This window comes from Lithobates pipiens, unplaced genomic scaffold (genome assembly GCF_037356315.1).
Source record: "Lithobates pipiens isolate NorthernLeopardFrog02 unplaced genomic scaffold, aLitPip1_a1.2 Scaffold_8, whole genome shotgun sequence".
NCBI classification, from domain to species: domain Eukaryota; kingdom Metazoa; phylum Chordata; class Amphibia; order Anura; family Ranidae; genus Lithobates; species Lithobates pipiens.
In genome coordinates, this window is record NW_027507903.1 from 245,458,988 (window position 1) to 245,479,673 (window position 20,686).

Genomic DNA, 20,686 nt, shown 5'->3' on the forward strand with positions numbered 1-20,686 from the left:
ATTTTGAATGCTCTGTGAAGATTGTAAATACTCTTACAAAAAAACAAGAAAGGACAGCGCTAACCGTGCCTATAGTAGAATATGGCATAAATTCCCAGTATTATTGCTGATCAAGATTTTACGTTGGACTCTTCAGAAGGCTGTTCTGAAATGCCTGCAGGCGTGGCTTTATTTAGGTATATGCGTAAGTATGCTATAGGCACACATTTCGGCTATCTCTGCCTTCACCGGCATACAGTGGGCATCTAACACTTAATTATACTGTTTTTCAAGATGCAATTTGGTTAAAAACTCAAATTGTTTCCGAAATGGGATCTCCCATTGTTGTTGGACGTTATTGCATCAGATGCCTTCAATCACCCTGTGGTACCTGTCACTGAAAACTGCTTTACTGGTGGTAATTACATCAGCCAGAAGAGTCAGCATTGGTGGCCTTGGGGTTTAAAGAACCCATACTCGCGTACTTCCAGACAGGGTGGTACTCATGCTAATGCTCAAATTTTGTGCCTGAGCTGACCTTCAGAGTCCATATCACCCAAGAGGTTGTCCTCCTATGTTCCTTTTGGGGAGTACTCAAGAAATTAGCCCATTGGTTTTGGGCCAAGCTTTAAAATGTTTAATCAAGGCAACATCTGCCATCAGGAAGTCGGAGCATCTGTTTGTTCCAGGTGGAACACATAATGATTTTACGGCTTCCGGCAAGATTATTGCCTCTTGGTTGGTAGAGCTCATCTCCTTGGCCTACAAGTTGAAAGAGTTGGCAGTGCCAGGAGAGTAACAGCACCCTTCACTAGAAGGGTCTCGACCTTGAGAGCAGCAGCAGGCCGAGTGTCTGAAACTATCTGCAAGACAGCTATGTGGGCACTAAAATATTTATGGCTTAATGACAGTTGAGTTTGGCAGAGGCATCCTGGCTTCTGTTTTTTTTTTGTCAGAATTGATGAGTGTGTAGCGTTATCACTCCCCTGTTTTGGCTAGTCAGTTCCCAGCTGTACTGACATGGAGCTGTCAGGAAAACGGAAAATTGAATTCAAATACTTACTGTAATTTTCCTTTCCTGGCAAGCTCCATGGCAGCACAGATGCCACCCAGCTTGGTAGGTCTAGTTAGAGAATGCCTAGGCTGTAGATGGGCTCAAATTTATATGAGTTAAGTCCTGGAGTCATGGGGGCGGAGCCTATACCCCAGCTGTGTTGCCATGGAGCTCGTCAGGAAAATTACGGTAAGTATTTGAATTCAATTTTCCGTTTTCTCTGCATCCAAGGACAGAATCAGACAGGGGGTTCAATGTACTACCACCAATTAATAAGGGAGATAATTTTTTGAAATTTATCTTTACCTTTTCTGCCTGGAATATAACCTACTTGGTCTTTGTATATTATTGCTGATAAATGTGTTTTAAGTTACATAGTTACATAGTTAGTCAGGTTGAAAAAAGACACAAGTCCATCCAGTTCAACGCTAAGTCTATCAGCAAAAATCTTTGCAAGGATCTTAATATTTGGATTTAGCATAGAGACTGACCTATAGCTCTGACACAATGTAAGTTCCTTCCCTTCTTTGGCCAAAAGTACCACATGGGTGGCCAAAGTGTCTTTGGGGCTATATCCCTTCTTTGTCAGTCCACTCAATGAAGTTGGAGGAGAAATGGTTTAACCTAAAACTGAGCATTTTTTTTTACTGTTATAGCAGTAAAGATGTGGAACTCTTTTCCACAATTAGTGGTGTTTGCAGGAAATGTCGATAATTTAAAAAAACATTTATATAGGCATCTTATTGAACACAATATACAGGGATATTGGAAGTTACAGAGACAAAAATACATACCAACACAGGCTGAACTGGATGGATTGGTGTCTTTAGTCAACCTTGCCAACTATGTAACTATGAATTATAATACAAAGTCAAATAGGGAAAGAGGGCATCAGAATATTTAAAAGAAAAAACACCTTAATGAAACCAAATGGCCCAGGAATCTTACCCAAAGGAGCATTCTTGAGCTTTTGCAAAGTTTTACTGGGTGAAATATCCTATTCTAATTTCTCTATAGCCTGTGCTGCTAATTGGGGATAACTTATTTCAGATAGATAGTAATTTATCCGATAACTTTTTTTTTCTATGTCTGATTCCTCTATTTTAAGATTCTACACGGAAAGATGATGCTCCTGGAAATTTTGGGCAATTTGCAAAGGCTCATAGAGTTTCTTACCAGTTTGAGATTTTACATAGGAAACATTAGTTCTCCCAAATGTATACTTGAAGGCTATGGCTAACATGAGGCCACATTTATTCACCTGCTCATAAAACCTGTGGGCTAAGAATCTACACCTACACTGAACCTGTAAACCAAGCATCTGATTAAGCTGCAACCTAAGCTTTGCTAAGCTTTGCCCTTTTTGGATTTCACCCCGTTTTATGACAATGTTTCAAAATAGTAACTTCATCTAATAGCTCATACATATCAGACCTAAACATTTTTTTTAAGCAGAAGCCTGTGTAGTGAATGCACCCCCAACTACGGCTTCCCACAACATGCTTTTAAATATCTCTCCAGAGCCACTTTTAAGAGTGGAACTAATTTTCTCAGTGACAGCAAGGTCGTCTAAAAGACTTTCATTAAGGTGTCATGTCAAAGACTGTTTTTCTTAAAAAGGGTTATAATACGCTCTACTGGAGTATGATTCTATAGTGATGGGGTAAATCCTTAATGATGAGCCTCTGTCTAAGTAACCTTGAATGATTAAAAAAAAGATCTATTTGAGAATATGATTGGTGCACCATTGAAAAAATAAGTATAGTCCTTTTCTATAGCATACAGGACCTACCAACTGTCCACCAATCTCAATTGTTAAAAAGATTTGCAAAGATGTTTTCTTTAAGCCCCTGACAGAGTTGCCATTCCAGAGGTAGTATCCAGTAAAGGATCCAAGCTCACATTAAAATCCCCTTCTACTACTAACAACCTGAAGGAAAATTCACTTACTTTGTTCGATATGCCATCCATAAAGCCAATCTTTCCTGATTTAAGGGCATATATGTTGGCAAACATAATGAGACCCATACAGTGTGCTCCTAACCATCACGTATTTTCTGAGTCTGCAAAATGATTCAGAGGGATTAAAGGACATCATTTATGTATAGCCATTGCCACCCCTTTCACTCATTTAATAGGAGAAATGCTTAAAAGCCATTGGTCAAAAACCTGATTTGGCTGTCTCAGTACACGCGTGAGTAATTAGTTAGGTTACAAATTACTTCTCCCAAAAAGTAATTGTGTTAGTAACTCGGTTACTACATTGGAAAAGTAATTCGTTACTCAGTGGTGGTACTTGAGGGGGTGGCAGCGGTGGTATTTGGGGGGGGCAGTGGTGGTGGTGTACAGTACTTGGGGGGGTGGCAGTGGTGGTACTTGGGGGCTGGCAACGGTGGTGTACTTGGGGGGGTGGCAGGCAGTGGTGGTACTTGGGGGGGGGGTGGCAGTGGTGTTGGTGCCATCCTCTCCTCCCACCACCATCTCTGCCTCTTACTGATCCCATCCCCCACCACCACTGATCTCATCCTTACCTTATCCTCCCATCACCTCTATTGTAGAAGTGATGGTGGTTGGGTAGGGATGGGATCAGTAAGAAGCAGAGGTGGTGGAGGACTTGTAATGGATCAATTGCACTGCAATCCTCCCTACATTCTCTCTCTCTGGATAGGCGGGACGGGATGGGGCAGTCCAGACAGTCTCTCTGAGTCTCGGCCTCTTCTCAGCTCAGCGGGCGAAAGCCCCCCTCCCCGCGGCGGGATGAATGGCCAGGCAGAGCGGCCACGACGGGCCTCCCGGGTGGTAAATGTAATTGCGGTAACGGCGCCCAAGTAATGGGAACAGAGTTACTATGAGGGGAAGAGTAATCAGTTAGATTACTCGTTACCCTCTAAAGTAACTGCGTTAAGTAACTCCGTTTATTTTAACTGAGTTACTTACATCACTGGTAACTACACACAAGATCACCTTGCAAAAGGAGAAACAGCAGCAGTGGTTGGCCTCTACTACAGGACACTTCTGCAAAAAAGGAAATGTTTTTCATAGATTACTGCAGAGATCCACAACAAAAGCACAAAGTACACTGAGATGTAAATGCCTCACGTATTTAGAAAATATTTATTTATCCCACATTTCAGCTTTAAAAGGCTTAAATTGTAGCCCAAAACCAGAAAACATATATATTGCAGCTTATCAGTCCTTTATTCATTTTCAGGCTTTTTCCCTTTTTTTCACCTATGATTCTGCAAATAACATATTCCCTGCCCTAAAGTGACAACACCCACTCACTCCACTGTATCTATAGTGGAAGACATGAACACCTTAAGACTACAATAATGTCTTCCTCTCTTTATCTCCATTACATGGGAGGAGGGGTAATTCGTAATTTATGAGTTTAATTCACAGGAACTTACAAAGGACGCTTCTATTTTGGCAGGATCTCTGTACTTGCTGAAATGTTCTGAAAATGTGCCTAAAATGAAAACTAATGCAGCCACCACATCTAAGAACTGGTAAGCTGCAATATTATGGAAAACTGTTATCAAATACTTACCATAACTTTCCTTTCCTGGCATACCCTCACGTCAGCACACAATGGGTTAATCCTCCGTAGGTAACCCCAAGGACCTACTCCAATAGATATAATAAAAGTCCCAACTTCTTTAACCACTTGCTTACTGGGCACTTAAACCCCCCCTCCTGCCCAGACCAATTTTCGGCTTTCAGCGCTGATGCACTTTGAATGACAATTGCGCCGTCATACAACACTGTACCCAAATGACATTTTTATCATTTTTTTCCCACAAATAGAGCTTTCTTTTGGTGGTATTTAGTTACAGCTGGGAGTTTTATTTTTTGCTAAACAAACAAAAAAAGATGCAAAAAAAAAAAAATCATGTTTCATAGTTTGTTATAAAATTTAGCAAACAGGTCATTTTTCTTCTTCATTGAAATGCACTGATGAGGTAGCACTGGTGGGCACTGATAGGCTGCACTGGTGGGCACTGATACGGCACAGTTAAGGCGGCACTAATAGGCACAGATAAGGTGATACCGATAGGCACAGATAAGGCAGTACTGATGGGCAAAGATGGGCACAGATAAGATGGTACTGATGGGTGGCACGGCTGGGTGGCACGGATGGGCACTGATGGGCGGCATTGATGAGTACTGATGGGCACTGGTAGATGGCACTGATGGGCACGGATATGTGGCACTGGGGTGCAGCACTGTTGTTGAGGCAGATTGTGGGCACTGATGGGTGGCACTGTGGGCACTGATGGGTGGCACTGTGGGCACTGATGGGTGGCACTGATGGGGGGCACTTATTTTATTACATAGGTGGCACTGTCAGGGGGCAGGTGGGCACTGATACACTGGCCGTGATCGGGAGTAATGTCCCGATCACAGCCGCCAGTGATCGGCTTTTTTTTTCTCCTCGTGCTGTCAGTGCGAGGAGGAAAAATAGCCGATTACCGGCTCTGTTGTGTCACATGATCAGCTGCCATTGGCTGACAGCTGATCACGTGGTAAGGGGTCGGGATCGACCCCTTGCTCCGATCCGTGATCAGGCGAGTCTCATAGACTCGCTGATCACAGAGGGAGTGCAGGCTGTGCAACAGGCCACCAGGGCGGGAAAGTTGTGCTGATGTGAGAGTACGTCAGGAAAGGAAAATTACAGTAAGTATTTGATAACAATTTTCCATATTCCTGGCTAACTTCACATCACATCAGCACACCATGGGATGTAACTAGCAATAAAGAAGAAGGGTGGGGAAAACAAAAGGACACTTAGCCAAGATATGCTGTATAATAAGGAAAAACTAATTTTATTTCTCTTGTAAGGCTGCCGAGACCACCGATGTCTCAAAATTGGCAGATGCTGTGGCCTGAATATCCAGGCTATAGTAGCTCGCAAAGGTTGTGCAGGAACTCCAACTGGCAGTCCTACAAATATCTTCTAGCAGATCATTAGTGTATGCTGCCCAGGAGTCTGACATCACTCTCATTGAATGAGCGTGTGTCATTTCTGGAGGAACCAGACCTTGGTTCTTGTAGGCTAGGGTGATGACCCTTGATACCCAGGAACAGATAATTCTTGACGTTGCCATCTCACCCCTTTTGGCCCCAACTGGGAGGATAAAAAGGTTACCCACCTTCATAATAGGAGCAGATCTTTTCAGATACATGGCCAGCAGGCTCACCAGATTTAGTGAGCTGAAATCCTCCGTTAGTGCAGATGAATGTATTTGGTCAAAACTTGGGAGGATTGCCTCCCAATTCTCATGGAAGATAGATGCAACCTTAAACCTCAGACTTGGAGCAGTTTGGAGAATGGCTTTTTGTGGAAGGATCACACAGTAAGGTTCTGTGCAGGAAAGAGCCACCATTTCTGAAACTCTCCATGCCAAGGCTTATGGTCCCTTTTTAAGGTCAGGGATCATAAGAAGCTAGAGGCCGAAGGTATGAATTGAGGTTGTGTGAGTGACCTGAGGACCAAGCCGAGAGCCCAGGAAGGTATGAGGCATTTCCTTGGTGGTTTAATGAGAATTGCAGCCTGCAGAAAATGCCTGACAAGGCATGACTGCAGGAAATCCAGTATGTTTGGCCAAGAAGGAGATTCAGCATAAAAGTGCTTGCATTCCTGGTCTTTCTGGCCTTCATTAGAGTCTGTACCACCTGTCAGGAAAGTCCCTGGGCCCTTAATTGGGCCGATTCAGCAGCCATGCCACTGGCTTTAGGTTGGAGGGTCTCCATTGGTTCTGGGCCAAAAGGTCCCTCTTGGCTGAAAACAGGATTGGCGGGGCTGACAATGTCTGTATGATCAAAGGAAACCAAGGCCTCCTTGGCCATCAGGGAGCCACCAACACCATGTAGACCTTCTCTGCTCTGATCTTCAACAGGACATTCAATAATGAATGGGATTGGTGGAAAAATGTACACCATCGGAAAGGCCCAGCAGATCGGCATCCTGTGCTAGTGCTCCTACATAACTGTATTTCATCACAGACAGGGGAAGCTGAGCATGTTTGTGGGGTCGGCATCAAATCGACTGTGGCAGTGCCCAACTTCCTGAAAACTGTCTGGAGGTACCTTGGTTGGAGTGACTACTCGCTGTGTTCCGGAAAGTGTCTGCTCAGCTGATCTGCCAGTGGATTCTGACTTCCAGTGAGATATGCTGCTGTCAGGTCCTGAAGATGCTCCTCTGCCCAGGTAAAGATGTCTGCCGACAGGTGAAGGAGCGTTCTGGCCAGCCTGGCCTGTACCATTTTGCCTTTTGGAAGCATTTGTAGGTTGACTGACTGGGTTGTCCAAATGGTTTCTTTCAGCTAGGCTGAGGGAGAAGAGCGAACTTACCTCCCGAGATTCTCTTAATTGCATCATCCAAGGTCTTTCCAAACAGGAGTTTGCCGCTGTATGGTATGTTGCACAAGGCCTGTTTGGAAGTTCTGTCTTCCATCCAAAGGCGGAGCCACAGACCTTCCTTGTTGTAACAGCACTGGCTATAGATCTGGCCAGCAGCTTTACTAAATCTACCGATGCCTCCGCAAGGAAATCTGCTGAAATGTTTGGCTCCTCCAAAGCTGTAATAATCTTTGAGGGGTCTACCCCTGTGTTTAAAGCAGTATCAATGTTGGCAAGCCATGTCTTCAAGGCCCTTGAAAAGGCCATCAGGGCAATGGCTAGGTGAATGGCCAACCCAGCCACAGAATAAATCCTTTTAATATCTGTGTCCACCCAGCGATCCATTGGATTCCTTAAAGTAACCAAATTCTCCACATGCTGTGCCAAATGCTGCAAGGCTGCATCCACATTTGTTGGGGTCTCCCAAAGGCTAGCCTGTAAAGAAGGAATGGGATACAGCTTTGAGAGTTTGTTTTGCAAATTCAGTTTTTTATCTAGTTTCTCCCATTTGTCCTTGATCAATTCCTTAATCTCCAGGAAATACTGTGAAGGCAGGTCCCTCCTTTTTCAAGTTAGGAAAGAACCTAACTAACTAACCTAGATAACGCTGATACACTCTCTTCAGGTGAGGTGCTCAATGTCTTGGGCTGTGTAAGCCTATGGGAAGAGTGTCTCATTAGAATCGCCATGTCCTGGAGGCTCTCCTGTTCTGCCTCACGGATATAATCTTTAAACTTCCTTGCATCATCCTCTTTATCTGCTGCCACTTCTCCAAGGCAACCCTTGCAGATAAGCTTTCCAGGCAAGGCTGGGAGTTTGCAGGCCCAGCACAGACCCTGTGGAGGATGTTGCGCTTGAGTCTGGCCAGAGGTAGATGTCTGGGCACCCAGTTCATGCGGGTCAGGAGAAAGCGAGAGCCTCTGTACAGATGGACGGGATTCATGGCCCCGCGGTGAAGCAGAACATTGCCAGGACTTATACTTTGATGATCATCTGCTCTTTTGGCTTTGGCTCCTGCAAAACAGCAAAGACAGACAACCGTGAGCTAACGGTTAGCACGCTTGTCCCCATTGTTGCATGCCGTCCCCTTGTACCTTTCTTTAGATCTTCGTGCCTCTGACCTGTGCAGTGTGCTCATCTTAAAAAAAATAAGAATCACTGTATGAGACAGGGAGCACAGAGAGAAACTCTCTTCCCACTCCCTGCTTTTCTCCTTAAAAAATTTTTTTTGTGTCATGTCCCCTTTAAGCAGCTTACAGTGGGGGAAGGCAGCAGGGTGCAATGGGCAGCTTGCTAAGTCCACAGGCAGGTCACTAATCAGTCAAAGACTAAAAGAAGAAAGAAAGATTACTTACTCTACAGCCTCTCTGATAAGAAAAAAGGAGAAAGAGAGAGACTGTCTTACCTGCAACTGACATGCAGAGAAAACAGGAAGCATGGTCGCTCAGGCCATCTGACTCTCTGCCTTTTGTTTACTCAGTTGCCAGATGACTGGAGGGGAACCGCCCTCCAACGGGATAAGGAAGAGAGAGAGAGCCTGTCATGCTGCTAAGGAGACACAGTATGGGAGATAAACAAGGAGTGCAGCCACAGCGTCCCTAAGAAGCACCACATAGGTCAGTAAATAATGTCTAAGCAACAATGCCCGCAATCTAGGCACAAGGGTGCCCTGGCTTACAGGGGATTTACCACCCACACACAGGGTCTTCAAACCGAGGAAAGGCAGCGAACCTAGGGGGAGGTGCGGGTGCAGTAGGGGGGATACTGCTTACCAACATCCATCCAATCTGGAAACTTTTGGCAGGTGGCCTGGAGCAACCAAAAATGAAGAACACCGGGATTAGGAGGGTGGGACTTTTATTCTATCTATTGGAGGTGGTCTTTGGGGTTACCTATGGAGGATTAACCCATGGTGTGCTGATGTGAGGTTAGCCAGGAAATAACATTTTGGTTCTTGGATTTAAATACACTTTACTGCTTTATCTTATACTTTGCTAGATAAACAGATCATAAATTAATTTCTGTAAAAAATAGCTTTGTATTCTGTTTTATTCACAGACACGTTGTACAGAAATAAAACAGTCAAAAAAGGTAAGTAAAACCAAATATACAGCTTTAAAAACTGTAGAAAATATTGTGGATGTTAATTGTTTATATTATTTTATTATTTAAAATGTAAAGTTATATAGGACATTGACAACTGCATTTCTACTTTTACTGGCAAGGCTACACTAAATTACCAAAACTGCTAGCAGTTAATATCTAATATGTAGGGTATTACAATACACTAGCCATGCAATGGCGTGAGGGGAAACCAATGAACCAGTTGCATAAACAAGAAATGAACTCTACATATACAGGAATTAAGGAAACTTTGTAAAAACATATAAAAAAATACATTTACACTTAAAATTACACACTTATAATTACATAGAAACAGCTGATTAAAATTCCCAAGCTACTCTAAGCCCTTGTACACACGGTCGGAGATTCCGACTACCAAATCCGTCTGAGTAATTCCGTCGGATTAATTCCGGAAGAGGTCCGGAAGTGATGTTGCATACATACGGTCGGACTAAGTTGTCGGAAAATCCGATTGTACAATACATAACGTGATGACGTTATTTCGTTGGGACTACGTTCAGGCTAGTAGCCAATATCTTTGGTCTAGGAATTTGATCTGAGCATGCGTGGCACTTTGTCCGTCGGAGTAGGCTACACATGATCGGAGTATGTCCGATAGGAGCATTTTGTCGGAAAATTTTACCGGCAAGTTGGAAAACTTGGTCCGTCGGATATTCCGACGGAAACAGTCCAGTGCAGACCACACACAGTCGGAATATCCGACAAAACGGTCCGATAGGACACATTCCGTTGGAATCTCCGACCGTGTGTACAAGGGCTAAGATTCCCTAGCCACGCTATGGTGGGAGAGTACTTAAAGAAAAATTTTTGCAAACTTAGAAAATATAATCTCTGTGTGTGAGTGGTACAAAAATAAAAGTGACTGCTGCATCTTGAGAAATTCTCTAGAGTCACTTGACCCAGATAAATCTTTGTAAGTATTCAGAGGAAGAGAAGGAGCAATTATCCCAGCTACAAATTGCAATAACAATCTATCAATGGCACATATTGAAAGATAAATTCAAACTATAAAAAGATGTGTGCTCTGAACCTGCATCCAACCCACGCTCCACTATTTTGGTGCTGAGTAACAGTCCTTTCTTCAAACTGAAACCTAGACTGTAAACAAGCCAGAATTCAAGATAATCCTCTTAGATGTACTTTATTGAAGGGTCGTCACCCATAAAACAGATACAGCTTATGCATTTCAACTAGGAAAGGTTTTACATATACAGGAGCTATCCTTTAAAAAATACTGCCGATTAAATTACCATTGCCACACAATGGTGGGAAGAATAACCAATCAACTAGCTCTATAAAAAATAAAAATATTGCTACATATAGGAATTAAGGAAACTTTGTAAAAACATATAAATAAAACATATTACATTAAAACAGCCGATTAAAATTCTCTAGCCATGCAATAGTGGTAGAGGCAATCATTAAATCAGCTGTTTACAAAAGAAACAAAGCTTTCTAATAGGAAACAAGGATATTTTGTAAAAAAATATATATAATACATATGTACAAAGGTCACATTAAAACCATCATAGAAATTTTGGGAACACACATTAGACAGCTGATCAAACTATAGCAGGAAAACAAGCGAAAAAACTATAGACAGTATATAGAACTATTTAACCACTTCACTACCCGACCCGGCTATAGTCATATGACGTCCGCAGATGGGATCTCCTATCCTGGGCGGGCGTCATATGACGTCGTTGGCTTCCTGGCGATATAGGGGGTGCGTGCGCATGTCACGTCATCGAGGAGCTGATGCGCATGCCCGATGGCCGCATTGTCTGCCGGATGTGACAGAGCAGGAACGTGGATCTGTGTGTGTAATCACAGATCGTTTGTTCCTAGTATATAGGAACACTGATTGGTCACTGTATAAATATCACTGGTCCCCAAATAGTGTCAAAAGTGTCCGATCTGTCCACCCTAATGTCACAGTCATGATAAAAATCACAGATCACCGCTATTACTAGTAAAAAAATATAATAATAAAAATGCCATAAATTAATAGCCTATTTTGTAGGCGCTATAACTTTTGCGCAAACCAATCAATATATATTTATTGCATTTTTTTACCGAAAATATGTAGAATACATATCCGCCTAGACTGAGGAATAAATGTGTTTTTTTTTTAAATGGGATATTTATTATAGCAAAAAGTAAAAAATATTGTGTTTTTTTCAAAGTTATCGCTCTTTGTATGTTTATAGCACAAAAACAAAATGCAGAGGTGATCAAATACCACCAAAAGAGAGCTCTATTTGTGGGGAAAAAAATGATAAAAATTTAATTTGGGTACAGTGTTGCATTACTGCGCAATTGTCACTCAAAATGTTACAGCTCTGAAAGAGGAAAATTGGCCTGGGCAGGAAGGGGGTGAAAATGCAGCATTGAAGTGGTTAAAGTGATTGTAAAGCTACGTTTTTTTTGTTACATAACAAACATGTTATACTTACCTTCTCTGTGCAAGGGTTTTGCACAGTGTGGCCCTGATCTTCCTTCTCTTGGGGCCCCCCTCCATGGGGACACTCATGCTGGTGCTCTCCCAAGTCCTGATGCTGTGTCCATTGACAGCAGGACTCGGGCCCACCCCCGCCTGCTTTGTCACTGGATTTGATTGACAGCAGCGGGAGCCAATGACTCCTGCTGCTATCAATCTATCCAATGAGGATCTGAGGTAGTGGCTGGAGCTGCTGTGCTCGTCTCTGTCACTAGAAAGATCAGACTCAGGTAAGAAAAAGGGGGGGGGGGGGGGGGGGTAAATTTAGGTCCCAACTGTAGTTAAGCCCCAAAGGTATTCTGCTATGTAAAACAGAATTTTTCCATGTGCTCCCACTTGCAGCAGGCCATTGATATTCTGTAAAAAAAACTGTTCTGCCCTTAACACTCTGTGGTAAAATTCAGGGAAAGCTCCAAGAATGGCCCTTACCCTACATAAATGTGTTATCATTTATTTTCCTGGATTCTGCTGACACTTTTGGAGAAACCACAGCTTTCTTCCTTAAAGCTTGCCAAACAAGTGGATTGGAGGTTTTATACAATTCTGTTAACCCACTACTGTATAAATGCCACCTAACTTCTATAATTGTTAAAAAAAAACACTCATCACAATAGATGCTCCCCATAAGATTTTAAAATAGTAAACTATATTTTTTGAAATGGGCATCTCAGCAATGTTTAAGTTCAAATGATTCCTGCTCCTTTAAAAAAAGAATGTAAATGCTTACCTATTGTGCTGCTTGCGCTGCCCAGTGCCGTTTTGATTGAGAGTAATTGTTTAATATAAATGCTGAAAATCTGCACTAAAGGTTTGCCTTAGTGGAGAAACAGTGAAAAAAATATGTACTCTATATCACAATATCCTGATACAAGATATACAGAAATAAATACAAAAATGTGCAGCGCTACAATATCTCTGTAACAATATATAAGTAACGTGTTGAAACAATTCCCATATAATGTGCTCTTTAATCAAACAAATAAATGTTACAGTCAAAAATATTACATCTATAAAGTACGTGATAAAGTATGGTGCACAGGAGAGGCTTACCAGAATATGATGACCCCCAAATAAAAGAGTGGTCAAAAATGATTTTGATGTAAATATCCTTCTTATTTCTCAGCTCCTCCAATCTCCCAGCACCATGCGGCAGGTGTCACAAGGTTACCAGATTAATTTATGGCTCCAAGAACTCAGATACACATATCGAGCATGTAGGAAATACACATACCAGTTAAAGTATAAAATCATATATTGAAAGCTTTATTTGCTAAAAATTACACTTACTGCATCCAAAAATGCAATTTATGACTTGTTCACTTTAACCCTTTAACGTTCGGCTCCATCGTTTGGTAGTGCACATTTTGAGTCATGCTAACAGATTGAAAAATGTGGACTTTAAAGGGTTAAGGTCATCACAGAGGACAAAGGGGCACACTTTACGTCTAGAGGAAAAAAGATTTAATCTCCAAATACGGAAATGTTTCTTCGCAGTAAGAGCTGTGAAAATGGGGAAAAGATTTCCTCCAGAGGTGGTTCCAGGAAACTCAGTAGATTGCTTTAAAAAAGGCCTGGATTATTTCCTAAATGTACATAATATAACTGGGTACTGACATTTATAGGTAAGTCGATCAAGGGAAAATCCAATTGCCTCTCAGATTTTTTTTCCCCCGCTATAGCAAATTGGATCATGCTTTGCTGGGGTTTTTCACCTTCCTCTGGATCAGCTGTGGGTACAGCATTGTGTATATGGGATTGTATAATTTTTTTTGGTTGAACTAGATGGACTTTTGTCTTTTTTCAACCCGACCAACTATGTAACAAAAAGGTAAACAGTGCTGTATTCAACACAAATTCTGATGTCACCAGAACCAAAGATGGCTGCCTTCTGGCATGCATGTGTGGTCACGTAAGCCCCGGCTCTGCCCTACAAGTTTTGTCATAGGTGACTTCATTAGTAATTCAGGGTGCACGCCAGTAAACATGCACTTTAACACATATAAGGACCAGTAGAACGAGGATCAGCTCTGATTGGGCAACCGTACAGTAATTATTATGTAAATAGACAGTCTGTCGTATCTTCAAGGCGCCTTATAATCACACTGCCCCCCCCAAACTATAGACAGAGCCCTCCGGTGACCAAAAGGAAAAATTGCCACCAGAAAGGAATCTAAATAAAAAAATCTCCATCTGCACATATGATATACAGGTAAATTTGTGAAATAATATTTACTGATCCTAATTCTATTGTAAAAACACACAATACAATTTTGAAGATACCGTATATACTCGAGTATAAGCCGAGATTTTCAGCCTCTTTTTTGAGGCTGAAAGTGCCCCCCCTCGGCTTATACTCGAGTCACCGCCGTCTGTCTACCCGATCAGCGTGTCGAGCAGACAGACGGCGGCCATTCAACTATTCAAAAGCCGCGCCTCCCTGTCTGTGATAGGCGGAACACTCAATTTCCCAGCAGTCAGTGGTCCGCCTATCACGGACATCCACTCATCCTCATACTACGGACGAGGATGAGAGGATGTCCGTGATAGGCGGAACACAGACTGCTGGGAAATTGAGTGTTCCGCCTATCACAGACGGAGGCGCGGCTTTTGAACAGTGGAATGGCCGCCGAGGCGCCGACGCCGTCTGTCAGACGAGAAGAGCGGCGATCCTGGCATGGCAGAAGCACACAGGCTCGGGACGCAGGCTCGGGACGCAGGCTCGGGACACAGGTAGGCTGGACACACAAGGCTGCACACACAGGGATGGACAGACACACAGGGATGGACGGACACACAGGGATGGACGGACACACAGGGATGGACGGACACACAGGGCTGGACACACAGGGATGGACGGACACACAGGGATGGACGGACACACAGGGATGGACAGGCATGTCTCACCCTCGGCTTATACACAAGTCAATACATTTTCCCATTTTTTTTGTGGTAAATTAGGGGCCTCGGCTTATATTCGGATCAAATACATGACTAAACTAAAACCTAGATTATTATAAATATTTTCATATGTAAAATGTTTTTTATTTATTATTAAAGTTAAAAATACACCTCCAGTATTTACTGATTTGCACAAAACTGACATTACTTAAATCTCATGGGATAAATATTAACTGTTAATAATAAAATAGGCCATATGGTGTATAGGTTTTTAAATCATAAATCTATTTATTTTCTGAGCAAGATATTTCTTTCCCAGCATTATATTCTTTCCAGTGGCAAACATACCCTGTTTCCCCTAAAATAAGACCTAGCGTGATTGTCGGTGTTGGCTGCAATATAAGCCCTACCACCCAAATAAGCCCTACTCTGTTTCCTCAAAAATAAGCCCTACCCTGAAAAGAAGACCTACAAGGACTTTAACTAGGGCTTATTTGGGGGGTAGGGCTTTTATTGCAGCTATCACCGACAATCACACTAGGTCTTATTTTAGGGGAAACAGGGTAGTTGTCTATTACAATAAACATGGTCCCAGGAGGATTTTTATTATGATGGCTGACGTTATGTTTAGACACTATGGGGATTTTTTACTAAAACTGGAGAGGGCAAAATCTGGTGCAGCTCTACATAGTGACCAATCAGTCTCCAGGTTTTATCATCAAAGCTTATTTGAACAAGCTGAAGTTAGAAGCTGATTGGCTGATTGGCACAGCTGCACCAGCTTCTGAGTGCATTTGTTTTAGTAAATCTCCCTCACTGTGTCCTTTGAATCCCTTGTTGATATTTGTCACATGTTTGTTGAGACGGACATTTAATGTACTCAACATATTGTAGGCCCCAAGGGCACTGTAACATGTAAATCACATTTTTGGAACTGCACATTATAAATGATTTGAGGAATAACTTGGCGAAGTTTCTTCTGAAAGCAACACTTGTGGGAGAATGTTTGTAGCATCAGCTTGCTAAAGTCTTCTCCTAGGAACAGTATGCCCTGGCTACAGGTTTGAATCATGGAACATCGAATAGAGGGTAGTTGTCTATTACAATAAACATGGTCCCAGGAGGATTTTTATTATGATGGCTGACGTTATGTTTAGACACTATGGGGATTTTTTACTAAAACTGGAGAGGGCAAAATCTGGTGCAGCTCTATATAGTGACCAATCAGTCTCCAGGTTTTATCATCAAAGCTTATTTGAACAAGCTGAAGTTAGAAGCTGATTGGCTGATTGGCACAGCTGCACCAGCTTCTGAGTGCATTAGTTTTAGTAAATCTCCCTCACTGTGTCCTTTGAATCCCTTGTTGATATTTGTCACATGTTTGTTGAGACGGACATGTAATGTACTCAACATATTGTAGGCCCCAAGGGCACTGTAACATGTAAATCACATTTTTGGAACTGCACATTATAAATGATTTGAGGAATAACTTGGCGAAGTTTCTTCTGAAAGCAACCCTTGTGGGAGAATGTTTGTAGCATCAGCTTGCTAAAGTCTTCTCCTACGAACAGTATGCCCTGGCTACAGGTTTGAATCATGGAACATCGAATAGAGGGAATGAGCTACCATGAAGTTGGTTGATTTCCACAAAAGGCCCATAGCAACATTGCCCAAAACCCTTTATTCTAATTAGAGTTAAATAACACAGATGCATGCTTGTAAAGGATTGCAAGTTGATCCATCTCATCTTTCTCACCAAACAAAATGAGAAAGATAAATTGTGATGTTACTGTAGTTTTTATAATTGTTAATCTGCTGTCATCTACCTTTACAGAAAGTTTGCAAAGGAATGTTTGGAGATAAAACACAATCAAGAAAGGTATGTGATACAAAATACACCAGATAAATGTAATGTCAACATTTCAAAATAAATTCCAGGGGTATTTTGATGCGGAAATGGTGTATCTAATCTTGGTTTTCACGGTACATATGAAAATGTAAATAACAAAGTAATATAACACAAGTAAAATGCAGACAAAATTTATTTAAACAATAAAATCATTTCACAACATATAAGCTAGTACAAGTGGGGATGTATTTCTACTAGTTTCGCTCTAAGTGAGCTTCTTCAGGAAAAATATACGTCCCCAATGGTGTACCAACACAACGCCTAAAAGACCCCAAGAAGGTCTCCCCCGGCGACTGGGGGAGGCATTAAAGACAGACAGATCGGTATCAGTGTAAGTATTGAAAACAATATTAGACCTGGGGGAAGCAACTGACCAGCATTTAAAGCTGGTGAAATTGCCCACTTCGGTGGAGATACTAAATGATAAGGATAGCACTTGGATGAACATCCACAGGTATAGAGTGTATGGTACTCATGTATAATGGTGCTATAATATATTAGTGGTAATCCTAGCAGCGCGCAGAACTAACATGCCCGAGGGTCATTTGCCAATCGGCAATCCCAAAATCACAATAAAATACATTTACGTTTTTGGTTGTAACATGACAAAATGTGGAACATTTCAAGGGCTATGAATACTTTTTCAAGGCACTGTAAATGTATCGCAATGATAACCTGTTACAATTCATACTTCAAAATGAAATAATGGATACAGGAACTCTCCTCTTTTCCTTTGTCTCTGCCCCCTATCCACCTCACAGTACTAGCTCTTTTATCTAAGCAATCTGTAGGGAACTTTGTATTTATAATAAGAAAAGCAGTAAAATGGATCCCATGCAACCAGCAACAATAGCTCCCCCAAGTAAAAGTAGTTCCCCCTGCAATAATAGCCTTTAAGTATCATCATAATAAATTTCCCACTTTTCATCTCGCTAATGGCGTTGAAAAGAAGAGAGGTGTAGCAATTTGTCTCATTTACTTTACAAACTATTATTAGACATAAAGAAAGGACATATATTTTAGTAACAGGGACAACTAACAAACACACCATTACTTTAGTATGTTATTATGCCCCTAATTCTTCCACAACCTGCTGAACTCCTTATTACCTAAATTGTTGGGTCATGTAATTTTGGGAGGTGATAGTATTATACCTATTGATCAAATATAGATAAATCCAACCCTAATAAGACAATAATGAAACACACCCCCCCCCCTCCCTTTAAACAAAGCAAAAAATTGCTAATTTATTACACCAAAATTAATTAATTGATATCTCAATCCTGTAATCCTAATACTAGAGACTATACCTTTTATTCCCATGGGACATATTCCCGTGTAGACCACTTATTCTCTTTCACTTTTGGTTTCACCCCTTTCCTTCGTAGCATCTTTCAAGATCCTTAAAATATCATGGTCTGATCAATCTCCAGTATAATTGTCTATACCAAAAATTTGGACTAAACCTCAAGTGACACAATGGCGGCTCAATACTGCACTTCGTAATTAGCCTGTAACTCTTAAGGAAATTGAAACTACAATTTTGTCAAGGTAATAAATCAAAAGAAAGCCACCCCAGTGTCATATAAATGCCATCATTCAACAGGAAGAAAGGTGGAAACATTTGATCTGTAAACAAAAGAAAACCCCAAACAGAAACTGAATACCTCAAATAGAACCAGCACAAACTCTCTTAAATCTTAGTCTCACTACAAAGGCTGAAAAATACCTGAGATGGTACTTTACTTGCCAGAAAATTTTACTTGCTGCTTTTGACCATGGCCCGCCACAAATTACACCTTTCTAATGGCTCTGTCACTCAAAATCTACAGTTAATTTTATGTGAATTTTTTCATTTTTACTCTAAACTTTATACTCCTTCTCATTTTTTCCATGTACAAATAACTGAACAATTGATCTATGATCCCCCTCTACCGCATCTCTCAAAGAAATATCTTGATTTATTAGAGGGAGAATTCACAGAGAGAAAAGTTATACCAGCCACAAACTATCTTAGCCCATTTATAGTGGTTCTAAAGGCAGAAGGTTTTTTTACCCTAATGCATTCTATGCAGCCCCCTCCCCCCAGCCCCCTTTTATACTTACCCGAACCCATCTCAATCCAGCGATGTGAATGAGAGCAGCGGCTCTCCTGGGTTTCTTTCTCCTCATTGTCTCACACAGCAGCAGGAGCACTCCCACTGCTGTCAATCACAGCCAGTAAGCCAATGAGGAGAGAATGGGGGGCGCACTCTGTGTGTTAATGGGCAATGTCCATTCACAGGAGCACGGCTTGGGAGTGAATTTTCCCATAGCAAGATGCTTGTAATTGGGGGCAGTAGGCAGGGGGGAGGAGAAAGGACTGCTGGCAGGAGACCCAAAAAGAAGAAGACCAACTTTTAGAATCACTAAGGCACCAGACCCTGATAGTTTTTCAGCTCACGGATATATAAAAAAAATGCTGACCTTCTCGTCCCTTACTTATGTGCTTTTTTTCAATAGTTTAAGAGATGATACAATATTATCCCCACATGAAAACAAAGCCTTTATACGTGTTATTCCAAAACCAGGTAAAGACCTTGGATTATTTGAATTATTGTCCTATTTCTCTAATAAATTTGAAACTTCCCTAACTGATAAGGGTTACCAATCCCAATCTTTTTATATAGATATATAGAGCTATATACTGTATATAGATCTATATATCTATCTATCTATCTATATATATATATATATATATATATATATATATATATATATATATATATATATATATATATATATATATATATATATATATATATATATATAGAGGTACTAGACAGGGTTGCCCATCGTCTCCAAAAGTATTCGTTTTAGCTTTAGAGCCACTAGTTATATAAAATAAAGGAATCTCTGAATATCAAAGGCAAATTATGCAGGGGACACGAACATAGGTTTTTGCTGACAACATTTTAATGATCATCTCTTCTCCCATCACTTCCATTCCAAATTATATAGTGCATTACACCAATTTTCCTTGATTTCTGGAATTTATTGCAATTAGACGGTTTCCCTCTAGGGCCAGCTATGACACTGTGTCACATCCTGTCAGCAGAGTGATTACCATCAGGGAGCAAAGCATAAAGGGAATTGTAGCTCCAGAGCTCAAGTTTCACATTGAAATTTAACTGTATGGAACTACAAAAGACCAGCATGCTCTGAGGGCAGGAAATTTTGATTTCTTGAGGAGAATTCAGACAGCATGAGATGGAAGAAGAGATCAGAACTGAGGGAGAGATGCTGTCTCCTAGGTGATTTCACAGCACAATTTAGGCCTCTGTCGCCATTCGGGACATCCAGCCTGAGATAGGGGGATCCCAGGTGCACATCCAGGTGCACCCGCACCAATGGTGAAGTGTTCCAGTGTGGGCCTTGCCCGCAGGATAAGGTGAGAGGGCTTTTGCCCATTTGCAGAAAACAGGGACACTGCACCACAGAAAAAGTTAAATGGACACTGTATACAGACATTATTGCTGTTAGTCATCTTTCTGGCACTTGTAGTCCGACAGTGGTGTCAGGGGACAGGAGAGAGAGGCCTGACACAAAGAGGATCATTCCTCTGCCCTCCTTCTGCCTGGACTCATAGAGCCAACCTTAGTAAAGGTAAACAATCTGATATGGATTGCCATATTGTGATTTATTTGCCATGTAAGTTTGCCTCTGCTTTTGGAGTTATTCTCTGGTCTCTCTCTTCTGTCCCTGACACCACAGTCCTAACTTTAAACACTATTTAAATCAACATGTAATGGCTTAACTT

General features: G+C 41.6%; 1 protein-coding gene across 4 annotated transcripts in view; it reads left to right on the forward strand.

The window, feature by feature from the left end:
• The window catches only part of LOC143960591 (uncharacterized), a 184,352-nt gene that overhangs the window by 141,105 nt on the left and 22,561 nt on the right, over nt 1-20,686 (forward strand). For all 4 annotated transcript variants that reach the window (XM_077469343.1, XM_077469344.1, XM_077469342.1 and 1 more), the window contains 2 exons: nt 9,494-9,526; nt 16,813-16,857. In XM_077469343.1, coding sequence (XP_077325469.1) covers nt 9,494-9,526; nt 16,813-16,857 — 78 coding nt within the window. The remainder of the gene's footprint in view (nt 1-9,493; nt 9,527-16,812; nt 16,858-20,686) is intronic.